Source organism: Oratosquilla oratoria, chromosome 12 (genome assembly GCF_046742065.1).
Source record: "Oratosquilla oratoria isolate Oo_2021 chromosome 12, ASM4674206v1, whole genome shotgun sequence".
Taxonomy (NCBI): Eukaryota; Metazoa; Arthropoda; class Malacostraca; order Stomatopoda; family Squillidae; genus Oratosquilla; species Oratosquilla oratoria.
In genome coordinates, this window is record NC_134788.1 from 43,186,405 (window position 1) to 43,200,147 (window position 13,743).

At 34.4% G+C, this 13,743-nt stretch overlaps 1 protein-coding gene across 1 annotated transcript; it reads left to right on the forward strand.

Moving 5' to 3' along the window:
- The first annotated feature begins 673 nt into the window (after positions 1-673).
- On the forward strand, positions 674-7,433 carry LOC143031546 (uncharacterized). Its single transcript, XM_076195536.1, has 3 exons — positions 674-742; positions 3,613-3,680; positions 3,799-7,433. The coding sequence occupies exons 2-3, from the start codon at positions 3,613-3,615 to the stop codon at positions 5,117-5,119; spliced, it is 1,389 nt and encodes a 462-aa protein (XP_076051651.1). The 5' UTR covers positions 674-742; the 3' UTR covers positions 5,120-7,433.
- The last annotated feature ends 6,310 nt before the right edge of the window (positions 7,434-13,743 follow it).

The following is a 13,743-nucleotide window of genomic DNA, read 5'->3' on the forward strand; positions in this document are numbered from 1 at the left end:
ATATTGCATGACATGGAACATGTTGAGATAGCATATGCCACGCAGTAAATATAATAGGACAGGTCGTTTACAGTCTTATAGGAGACATATATAATATTATTTTCCTACTCTTTCAGGATACATAACAAAGAGGCGGCATATCTACACAAGGTAACACAAAGTGAAGTAAGGGGATATCGTACTTTTTTTACGCACGACAAACTTTCAGGTCAATTATGGGGTGGAATTCTATTCCTTTTGTAGTTTCCACTTGTGTTAATGTTTTTTCTATGTTTTATTGCATATTAATCTTTACGTTCCATAACGTGGACCTCTAAATTTAGTGTAAATTTTTGTCTTACTCATCAAATGAATTATTATAGAGGATGTCAGCGTAAAGTGTGTGATTGTTAATATTCACATTGTTGTGTAAAATGCCATCCTGAAAATTGCGTTTCTTTAGGAATAGGTATAACATAGCATTTATGAAAACAAATTAGTTACTGTATACAAAATTCTATAAGCAGCCAAAATTTCACTAATAGCTTTGCGAAAATAATCAGTAAGGCCATCTAATTTTCCATAAATATCAACATCTAGCAATAACTTCAATCTGGGTAATTGTTATAAGTAGAAATATGAATACAAATATACATACCATTTATGTACATATATAGCGCTTTTTCTTTGGACAAAATGTTTATGGATGTAAACAAAGGAGAAACATGAATATTGCTGTTTAATCTTCACATAAATATAAAAGGTAAACGATTATTTCCTACATGGGATTGGTATGATAAATATCTCATAGAACAATGGTGGTCACTGAATTTACATTTGAAGCACGGTTTCCTAAGATAACGTACCATATTTCAATATAATCGCATTGATGGAATGCTCCATTTTGTACATAAAATATCGATAGCAGTTGATTAATTGATCCCTGAAGGAACTTCCTGCTGTAAAAAAAATACAATAAAATAATAGCAACATTAACTCTTACTTGATCAGTATAATGAGTATTGGATTAAGTCGACCGTCATTTACAGCTAATTAATTTTCCAATCTTTCCAAATTCAATTTGATGTGTTCAACAATGACAAAAGTGGTCGTAATATTAAATAAATGTTTTTAGTGCAGGTGGAATTTTTATTACATTTATGTGTGTGAGTGTGTGTGTTATAAGGATGGCTTAGTGAGCTAGATTTTTGTTTGTGGTAATTCTTTTTAAAAAGTAACACAAAATAATCAAGAAATCATAGAATACCTAAAGCTCATAACCCAAGGAGACTATCCAGGGTCACGTCTTACATCGAATTTTTATCTCTTACAAGACTGTCCAGCCTGTTTTAGCATCCACTCTCCTTTCACAAATCACACTACTGGGCAAGACCTTGACAAATCATACTGAAGTAGCTCATATCTCGAACATAAACTTCAGGGAACTATAGCAACTCACATCCATTGTTCATCTGTCATATGCCTGTCTAGAAAAGTGTGTAGTATATTTGCACTAACTAAACCATTGGGAACATTATTTCATACATATAAGTTACTTATTTTATTTCTACCAATTTCTCTTGTACAATGAAAATGAGTTAACTTGAAACCATTGCATTTTTTTGTATTTGGTCATCTTCGTTAACTTTTAATACTTTATCAATATAAAAATATCAAACTTATTAGTACCTCTGAAATACTTCTGTATCTTTATCATATCTTCCACAATTCTTACCTCATAAGTGAGATTTCTTATGAATATATTAAAGGTAGATACAGAGATGATCCCAGGCTTGATGAAATTATACTGAAGTTATATTTTGTTTTAGGTCTCGTCTAAATTATACAGTAGAGTTTTGGCTTCCATGGAGATTCAAGAAAAGAATGACAAAAATCATTCTGTGTCTATCTAAATACCAATTATTTTCCTTATATGGTTCCTCCCTTATAAGGAAAAAACTTGCTTTATAGGTATGAAATTATTTTTTTCTTCTGTTCTCTTGAATCTTCATGAAAGCTAAAATTGTAGTATATAATTTAGATGGCACAAGATATGATTTCAATATAATTTTGTCAAACTTGGAATCATCTTGATTGTTGTCTTTTATATTCTCTCAGTTTTTCTGTTATCTTTCTTTAGGTATAGTGACTATGCCACTGCATGTTTCAATTTTCAATTATTTTCTTCATTGTATCTTTTTCCATATAATAAAATCCCACTCTTATTTTCTTCAGCAGGTTATGGATCTGTCTTCTTATTTTCTTTATATGAATTTCTAGTGATAGATTATCCCTAATTAAGACTGCTAGGTTCTTTTCCTATATTGTATTTTTCATCAATCTTCTTTTATTTATTTATGTGTTTATTTATTAAATTTTTATTTTCATGTTTTTTTTTTAATTATCTATTTATTTTACTTTGGCTCACTTCCATGATTTTGCATTTCTTTGTAATTGAATTCATTTTCCAATTTTGGCTCCATTCATAAACCTTAACAAAATCTTCCTTTGACAGTTTTCAATCTTCCTCATTCCTCACCTTCATGATCTGGGAGTCATCTACAAATAAGTTTGTATAGCTGTCTATTCCATTTATCATGTCATTTATATTTAATAGAAACCTTAGGGATGTCAGAACTGAACCCTGTTGGAGGTCATTAGTCCCTCTTCTCCAGTCTCACTTTTCATCTCTCGCCACTGTTCTCCTATGTCTATCACTTAAAAAGTTTCACCCATTTCAGTATGTGATTATATAATACTAATGACCCACTTTCGGAGAAGAATAAGTGAAAGTAAAAAGATCCCTATATTTTGGTCACTAACTGTGATCCTCTTCAGCAGCAGAAGAGGATCACAGTTAGTGATCAAAATATACGGATCTTTTTACTTTTGCTTATTCTTCTCCAAAAGTGGGTCATTAGTATTATTTTACCAATGTGCTTTTTGACATTACTTTGTTGTGATGTGATTATATATAAAGTGGTGCTTCTCTTTTGGGTACTGCACTGGGTTTCAGTTCCCAGCCTTGAAACAGAAAACTGGGGCGTGTTCTTTGCAAATCATATTTACTGTGTTTATGGGCAGTGAAATGGATTTCATCCATTAGTCATGGCGGGAAACTATTTTATGTCCTTTTCAATTTTCCGTTTTTCTGTGAACCTTTTCTAATTATCAGTCCATTTCTCCTCTTTTCATGCATTTCTCCACTATCTCCTCCTATACTTAACCTTCATACTATAGTTCATCTTTTCTTTGCAGTCAACCCTATTTCTTGTTTTTTACCTTAAATCTTAATTTTGGAGTTGATTAATTGATTTATTCTATTATTGTAATACCCACACATGCACAGTAATAGGTAATTTTGTATGTTAACATACCTTCATTGGGTTGATACTTGCTCTGGTGTCCACAGATTTATTATTTTAAATTCTCTGTAGAAGTGCAACAATGGTAGCCAATCTAGTTTTTCATTTTTTTTTTATTCATTTCTTTTTATTTGGTAAGGCATGGACTAAAATAGTGTATATAATGCAGAAATAGTAAATGTTAGTATGCATTATTCATTGAAAAGTTAGAAAACATTATGTTAGATTTCCTGTGAAAAAAAGAAGAATTATGCATTTTCCATTGCAGATGGAAGAGGCAGATATTGACAGAAAAACAGTGGATACCATTGTCAGCAGCTTGATGAACCAGGAAAGGTTTGTTTAATGCAGTGTTAGTTTTCTTAATTAAGGAATAGAAGAGGGGGAAAACTGTGTAATTTGTGACTTAGTACTGTACATAGTACAGGTAATTAGATGAAGCTTATTATTCCAGCTTGTGGTCTTCAGTGCATGAAGTTAATGAAGAAACCAATACCTCAGCTAAGGAAGGGCTAGGTGATGACATACTTGGGATTTCAGCTTCATCTCAGGAAGATGATGGCAACGGACATCAGACAACAACAATAAACAAAAGACCGCATAAATGTTCATTGTGCACCTCAGCTTTTGCTTTGCCGTCTGGCCTGAAGCAGCACATGAGAGTACACACTGGGGGAAAATTATACACATGTCATCTTTGCGGCAACTCTCTTAGCAACAAATCTGGTTTGAACAAGCACGTGAGGAGGCATCTAGGTATAAGGACCCATAAATGCGTGTTATGTGAAGCAGCGTTTTACGATTCGACTCACCTACGTATTCATATGACAACCCACACTGGAGAACGGCCCCACAGGTGCTCACAGTGTAATTCTGCCTTTGCTGGCATGTCGGACTTGAAGGTACATATGAGGACCCACACCGGGGAGAGGCCCTTCAAGTGCCAGCTCTGCATGGCGACGTTCAGCCAAGCCGGGCACCTTAAAACCCACATTATGACGCATTCGGGAGAAAAGCCGTATAAATGTAGTTATTGTGTCGCTGCTTTTACGACCTCGTCGACTCTGAAGGCACATTTAAGAACTCATACAGGAGAAAAGCCTTATAAATGCTCGTACTGTGATTCCGCCTTCTCCCGTTCCGACCACCTCAAGTACCACGTCAGTAGTCACACAGGAGACATGCCCCATAAGTGTAAGGAATGCAATGCTGGTTTTTCCCATCCTGGCTCGCTCAAGTTTCATATGATGACACATAGAGGGGAGAAACCGCACACTTGTTCATTCTGCAACGCCAAATTCACCAAATTATCGCACCTCAATACCCACGTCAGAAGTCATACAGGCGAAAGGCCATTTAACTGCGAGTTGTGCGATGCCTCATTTTCTCGCCGGGACACCCTCAGAACACACGTAGAGACTCACAGTGACGAGAAAAAATATAAGTGCATAATTTGCGATGCTCTGTTCAGTCGCGAGTTGTCCCTGAAGCGCCACCTGCGTAAGCATAGACAAAACAGTTTGAATAATGATCAACCAAAGAATGAAATAGTAGAGGTTCTAATAAGAGAAGGAGAAGGCCATGTTGTCTTAAATGATTCTATCAGTAGTCCAGAAGCGGAGGATTTTGATGAGACGAGGCATCCGATTGAAGAAGTTTTAATCAAAGTTGAGGGTGGTCTTGACGCTTCAGAAGACTGCACGTCCATGAGTGAAATGTCATATTCTCAAATTGATAAAGTTAAAATTAAGGAGGAGAAAGAAGACCAAGGGTAAAGTATTTAATTTCTCTTGATTCTCATATCATTCTGCGTTTTCATTTTTCATATTAGTGAATACATGTTGTGTTTCAAACTTCTCTGATATTCAGGAAAAAAGAAACATATCTGACCACACAACCAATTTTATTCACCAAAAGATTTATCACTCCCTTCGTGATAGTACTATATCAGATATTAATATATAAGGGTTTACTTTGTGCATCTGAAATATGAAAAACTTAATTGTAATTTGAGGGTACATGACAGATATTCCTAATTTTACACTTGGTGATTTTTTAGTTTTAGATAAATTACAATACTCATATGACCACTTTACTACTACTACCTTGGGTGGTTCCAGGGTAGTAATCTTACTTCACATGTGATTAATCTGAGTTCAAACCCCATGGAACAGACAGACATGGGTGCTGGTGTTTGTCTACTATGATGCTGAAATTGTATTATTGTTGTATATGGCTGGATATGCGTGTGTGATGTGGTGGGAATGAAGAGTGGGATTGAGGGCTCTTGCATAGAATTGTATGTTGCCTATTTTCTTGTACTGTTCTATGGATATGATTTTGATCTCAAAGTGCAGATGACCCTATCGGGAGTGGTTTTGGTGTATACCATCATTATTCTTTAATGTTTTGCAAGATGGCTAGCAATGCTGTCCATTTTTGAAGCCTGTCAACCTCCTCACCTCCAACAGGAGGTGCAGCCCTAAGGTACTGGCACTTGGTCCTTGAACCGGACCCGATATCTCTCTTTATCAACTTCAACTTTATTTCTTACACTTTTTTGCACACAGAGAGCTGACTACCTGCAATTGCTCTCTCCATTCTCTACTACTTTGACCCAGTGATATAGAAACAGTCCCACACTTCTACAATGCAGACAACAGTCCAAAGTTTCTTCCCAGAGAGATCTGTAGCAGGTTCCAAAGACTGTTGCCATCCACTGCAGGGCTGTAGGTTTTCCATATAATGAAAACTGAGTCAATAACTGCTTCAATATTTTACAGAAGAGAACAGACCCTTGTTCCTAAGGTTCCCCACTTAGGTAGAGGTGTCTACACTATACTGTGAGAGGCTGCAACTAACAAGTGATACACTTTGTATTATTGTATATTACCTTAAAGGTTGCTGTCACATTTCCATGATCAATTACTTTCCAGATCTACTCTATGTGTTGCAGGCATACTTTGTAATTATGACCACCCTACTTTCTCTACTTAAGCTACCTAATCAGCATTATTGCATTGTATGTACTAAGTGTAAATGTATGTACAGATGAGTTCTAACCTTAAAAGATTTTTTAGTAATGCCTAATTTGAATATTAGGATGACTGAATTTTATAAGAATTACCACTAAACATCATACATTATTGAATGGAAATTTATAAGAATAATCTTTAACAGTCTAGTACACTCTCATAGGAAAATTTATATCAGGATCCGTAACCCAAGTGTAAATCAGGGAGTACCTGTATACACATTAAAATTGAAGGAGAATGGGGGTGTGAAAAAGTACTGTGCTTTTTTTTTTTTTTTTTTTTATCCAGTCAAGTCTGTGAAAGAAAACAAAAGTGGTAGTTCCAAGATGAATGAAACTGAAATGAGTTGCTGCAAATCTTAATGAATATACATTTTTTTTGTATACCTTATGTTGCAGCTTAAGAAAAAAGATAGATCTTTTATAAGTAGGATATCAGATGATTATTTTGTATACTATGAAATCCAGTTAAATCGAGTAATCTGCACAAAGCACCTTGTTTCAATGAAATTTTGTTGACAAGCACCACATAACAGACATTCCTTCACATCTCAAGAAGGGAATACAAGTTTAAACTGTGTAGATTTATGTATCAGAATAATGTATATAAAGATATCATTGATGTGAGGACAGTAGTCTTTGGAATAAAAAAGGAGAAAGAAATTATCATATCTTATATGGCTGTTTATGGAAACTTAGATTTACTTACATTTATTGTTTTCTTGAATTATACAGAATTAACTTCATAAAAAATCTTTCTTCCTGCATGGGCTCTAGGGAAAAAAGGAGGATTCTAAACTTTCAGTGTTCAATCGTTTCAATTTCAATCACACCCTGCACAGTGGGGTCTCTTGTTCTAATCCAACAATTGCCGGTGACATTTACTTGCCCTATAAATCTGTACAAAGAGGGCAAAATTGACCTTGATCATAACTAAGCACTTGGTGTGAGCTTACCTTTTTTAGTCCAATGGACTTTGTTCCATACTGGAAATTTTCTGTAATTGCAAATGCCTTTATAGATGTGTTATATCTCAATAAAGTGTCATAAATGTTGTGTTGGCGTGATTCAGATGTCCTGGTTATTGCCCACTGCAGATTGATTTTGGGCATGTTAAAGGTAAGAGAAGAAATAGACAGAAAAGCCATCACAATTTCAAATCTGATTTGGCAGAAGTGAGATTGTATGATGAAGAACTGGAATAGAGGAAGTTGAGTGAATCAAAATAAACAAAGAAGAAATGAGAAAATTTCTTTAAAACTTATAAAACCAGTGGAAACATATGTGCCACAGATGAGTGGGAGAGAAAAAATAGATTAATAAATAAAATATTTACATTGGCAAAACAAAAGAGACAATGCATAGAAGAGATGGCATAAAGATTATCATAGAAGAATGTACAAGAATAAAATTAATATACAATTAAAAGAAAAGAGGAAGAGAAATTTGAAAAGGATGTAATTGATAACTATAAAGATGAACGAAAGATATTTTACAGAACTGGTGAATGGTAAGCTGAGGAACAGAAGAGTAATATCCAAGTTGAAGGTTAGAGATAGTATATGAATAAGTTGAAATAATGAAATTAGATTGCCAGGCATTAATCACTAAGAGGAATTTGATGAAGAAAAGGAACTTAAAAGTGGTAGTACAAGAGGTGATCTATTTATTAAAAAATCTGAGTAAGATTTTGAGGCTAGATGGGACCTCAAATTGGATATTAAAGGGCGAAGAAAACAATTAGTGGAAAAAATAGAAAAACTGATTGCATGTTCTCTGGAAGAGGGGAAGGTACCATTGGACTGGAAACCTGCCAATGTAGTACCAATATCCAAAGAAATGGGGGAGATCCATTGACTAGTGTCTTTAACCTGCATGATTGCCAAAAAGGTTAAGAAATTTTAAAAGATGATAAATTAGTTTGAGAAAGGATTTTTTTTCATTTAGATTTAGAAAAGTCATGCATAATCAGCCTGCTAACTTTTCATTCAAGAATGGTAGTCTGCATAAGAGAGATGGTTAGGTGGATTGTGTATACCTGGCGTTGGCCTTCAACAAAATGCAACACAAAATATTGATATGAAAAATAAAATGTGCAGAAGGTAGAGGAAGGGCATTAGGATGGATGAAAGGTTTTCTAAATAAAAGATGTATGTGAACAATGGTGAAAGATGAGGTGCTGTGCTGAATTGGTAACAAAATGACCAGTGGAATACCACAAAATTTGGTTCTGCCACTAGGTATATCCTTATTGTATGTCCATTACATGATAGATGGAATACGAACCTGCACAAATTTATTTGCAGGTAATACTAACATCATGAAAAGAATGAATGGTGAGATCTTAAAGTTTATGACCACATAGAATTTATCATAATAATGATCATTATAATTATTGCCTCGAGTTTTGTGTGTAATGGAAAACCCATAGCCCTACAGTGACTGGCAACAGTGCTTGGGCCTTTGCACAGATTTCTTTGAAAAGAAAATTTAGACTATCAAATTGTGTTGTATTGGTGTGGGACTTTCACTGTATCAGCTGAGAGTAGTAGGAGTCATTGGCCCTTTTATGATCAGAGCAGGGGAAAATTAAAATGTAAAATTCTGGAAATTGGTCAAAGCAAATGGGAGATGAATTCATAATGAGAGCAAACAAGAAGGCTTTAAGAATTTAAATCAGATGGTTTGTTAGTGGAAAACCACATTAAAGAAAATGGGAGAGGCTTAAACTGCCAGTGAACATAAGAGTGGCATTTTATTACATAGGTGACAACATGAGAACAAGGTCAGATTTGTCCCATATTACTCCAATTTGCAGTAGTGTCTTCACTACACCAAAAGCAAGACAAAAGAAAAGAGATAACAAAGAGCCAAAATCAAAATTATCCTAGTACTGTTAGATAAGACATATGAGGAAAATAAATAGAATTACTTTTCACAGTGAAAGAATAAATGTAGAGAGGTGGGATGATACTTAGGTCAGAAAAAAAGGGAAATTGGAGAGAGGATATTGGAAAGTGCAGTTTTCCAATGTGGAGACATCAATTTGTGGAATAAGAATATTTAATCCAGTCCCATGATAATGAAATTAAAGCAAATTTTTATAAAGATACAGAGATGGTGCAGTGATCAGTGTTTTAGTAGATGCTAAACATCAGTCATGTCATCTTTTTCACAAACAAAATAGAATCCTGGGGGCCATATCTAGAAGAAAAAATCTAAAGTAAACTTAGAAATAAAATGGTTCTAGTTAGAAGAAAAACTAAAAGCTGTTACGAAAATACCTTTTCCTGGAAAGATTCTCTTTCACCACTTGAACTTATGTGGATGCTCACAAGCCAAGTGATTAGAGCGCCTCTGCTTGCAATGGAGGTTGAGGCGACTGCTGTTCAAACCCTCCCACCAGCGAGTTGGATCAAGGGCATGGTTCATTAAATTCTTTGCTACAAAGCCCTCTGTAATGGGCACCATCCTAGACCATTGATAGGAGTTGACGACATCAAACCAAATCAACTTTCATTCATTAAAAAATGCTGATGAGAAAACTTTATTTGTAATCATACTTGTCATTGTAAGATAATAAACTCATTTTGATATTGTACATTTTTTTTTAGTAAATCATAAGGTTTGTTTATTCCCTCCTATCGTAGATCTCATTATAAAGCGCGTTTGACCCGCAAACGGTGCAGAACGCAACGACAGTAGTTCTTTGCTACAAAGCCCTCTGTAATGGGCATCACCCTAGCCCATTGATAGAAGTTGACGACATTAAACCAAATCAACTTTCATTCATTAAAAAAATGCTGATGAGAAAACTGCATTTATAATCATATTTGTCATTGTAAGATAATAAACTCATTTTGATAATGTACATTTTTTTTTAGTAAATTATAAGGTTTGTTTATTTCCTCCTATCGTAGATCTCATTATAAAGCGCGTTTGACCCGCAAACGATGCAGAACGCAACGACAGTAGTAGAGTGGGGCCATAGAAATAAAGAAATTAGCCTTGCCATACAGGGCTTCAGCACAGAGAGTATTTTCAATGGAGAAAACACACAGTGAAAATAAAACCAGACCAGTGAAGTCTCTTACAAACGAAATTAGTCGAGGGGGGTGATTATTAAAAGAAAGTCTGATAAAAAAAAAAATAAAAAATAACAAGCAAGAAACAGACACGTAGTGGTCAATCCAGAATAAAATATTCGGGTGGCTAACCTGAATTTTGTAAATATAGAACTTTGGGGAGGGTAATCTTAATTTTGTAAATATAGATGACACTTTTAAACAGATGTACTCTGTAGCATGAATACGATTTTTTTTATATTAAAGTATGTGTTCTAACTTTAGTTTCTTTCAAAACATTGGACAAAAATAATACTTCATCTTACATTTTTAGAGATTTACCCTTTGTTATGTGTTGAATATCCTTCCAATTATTATCCCTGAATTGTTTTATTAAATGCTGGGGGTGGGGGAGGGGATTTACCACATACCAGTATACACGAGGCAGGTTTCTTGACCTCATTCCCCCTCCGCTGGATCCGCCACTGAAGACATCGTGTAAAAGAAGACAGAGATCAAATGCTGCCTCTTCATAAGATCCCTGAGGAAACGGTGACCGGACGTTTCGGTCACAGACGTTTCGGCTATGGGTCTGCAACCTAGGACGTTTGGGCCACGAGGGTGGCAATAAGTGGACGTTTGGGCCACAGAATATATATATATATATATATATATATATATATATATATATATATATATATATATATATATATATATATATATACATATATATATATTATATATACTGTATATATATATATATATATATATATATATATATATATATATATATATATGTATATAAGGATTACAAAGGCGGAGCATGCCAACAGGAGACCTTTTGGTCCATATCTAGGTCGGATGCGAAAAAATCATAATAATAATAAAATAATAAATAAAAACTATAATAATGTAAATAAATAAAATACACAAATAAATGCATAGGTATAGTTAAATAATAAACAAACAGGTAAATAGTAAATAATAATAAATTGGCATATAACTAATAATATAATAGATGAAAATCAGACAGACAAATAATAACAAAACAAAAACAAATAATATAAAATAAATTATAATCATTACAGCATCTTGCTTAGGTGTTTATCTAAATGATTCTTAAAGCTTCGAACTGAACTACATTGCACTACCTGTGCAGGAAGTTTATTCCATTCATTAACTACACGGTTGGCAATGTTGTTTCTACCTACTTCCAAATTGAATCTATTTCCGGACAGTTTGAGACCATTGTTTCTTGTCTGATTCTCATTCAATGTGAAAATTTTGTCACTTTTGATGTTGTCAATTCCCTTTAGAATCTTAAAGACCTGTATCAAGTCTACGCTTTTTTTTTAGGGAAAACAGATTCATATGTTTAAGTCGATTTTCTTATGATACATTTTTGATAATTGGAATCGGTTTTGTGGCTCGCCGTTGTACTTTTTCCAGTCTGTCAATGTCTTTAATGAGATTCGGTGACCATACGGAAACAGCAAATTCCAAATGTGGACGAACTAACGATTTATATAGCTTGTTAATGAGTGATGGACTTTTTAAATCAAAAGATCGCGCAATGAGTCCTAGAATCTTATTTGCTTTCTCAGAGGCTGAAATACACTGCTTGGATGATTTGAGGTCGTTACTGGTAATTACGCCGAGATCTTTTTCATTATTCACTTTTGTTAACGAATTTCCAAATAACTTGTAATTGTACGTACTGTTATTTCTACCTATGTGCATTACCTTACATTTACTTGTGTTAAATTTCATTAGCCACTTTTCAGACCATTGCTGTAATCTATCTAAATCTTCTTGAATATCTAATTGGTTTAAGTGATCATTTGCCATTCTGCACAGTTTTGTATCATCAGCAACTTTGGAAACAGTAGATTTTAGTCCATGGCCTATATCATTTATATATACTATGAATAGAAGTGGCCCAAGAATGGAACCCTGAGGAACTCCACTTGTAACATTTTTCCATCTAGAAGTTTTTCCATTTAAAACAACTCTCTGTTTTCGACCATTCAACCAATTACTAGTCCAACCTAATAGGCTACCACTTATTCCGTGTAAAGCTAATTTAGTAAGTAGTCTTTCGTGTGGGACGGTATCAAAAGCTTTTGCAAAGTCTAGATATATTGAATCTATATTGTTTCTTTTGTCATAATTCGAGATAACTGTGTTGTAGAATTCGAGTAAGTTAGTCACGCAAGAACGTTTCCGTCTGAAACCATGCTGGCTATCATTTATCAAACGGTTACTTTCTAAATGATGTTCGATAGCATCTCTGATGATAGTTTCCATTATTATTCCTATGATTGAAGTCAAACTTATAGGCCTATAGTTATTTGGCTTCTTTTTGTCACCCATTCTCTTGGGACATCTCCGGATATGATGGATTTCTTGAAAATAATTTCTAATGGAACAACAATCTCATTTTTAATTTCCTTTAAGATTCTTGGATGCCAACCGCCAGGCCCTATATGTATATATATATTCACTATAAACCCACTGTCGGAGAAATAACGGAAGTACAGGGAAACTGTATATTTCGACTACTATCTGTAGTCCTCTTCAGCAGAATGCTTACTAGAAGTTAAGGTACAAGTATATATGAGGAAGTGAGGGGTACATAAAAGGGGATGGGGAAAGTGGGGGGAATCGGGTTACATGCCCTTGAAATGGTTGGGTCAAGGAAGGACAGTTGGTGGTATTTTATCCGACCGCTCTTAACATTATTTTGTTGACCGCTAACTTCGTAATACAATCTGAGGGCCACTGACCTTTTGAGGTATTAAAGTTAGGATAATGTTTTATTAGAGGAGATTCTACAATTTTCCTTCGATAGCTACAGTGTGATTTATAAATAAATTGATGCATTATCCCAATCTAATCTATGGTCTTTTTGGCTGGCATGAAGGAACACAGCGGAGTTAACTTGTCCATATTTTATAGAGTTTTTATGTTCCTTTGATCTCGTGGACAAATCCCTGTCAGTTTGCCCCAGTAGACATCATCACAGTCTTTACTCTGCAATTTATATACCCCGGAGTTTTGGTCCACATCATCCCTCCGGTATACATTTACTACCTTTCTAAAAATGCTGTTTGGATAATTGTAAATGAATTTGATTTGGTTATTATTTTATTTATTTATTCATCTATTCATATATCTATTTTAGCAATCGGGAACAATTTATTTTGTGTATATCTTTTGAGGAAATATGTTTCGGCAACGGGTCTGTATATATACGTCTATATATATGCTAATAAGAACACGGGTACGTGTGTTCACTTAT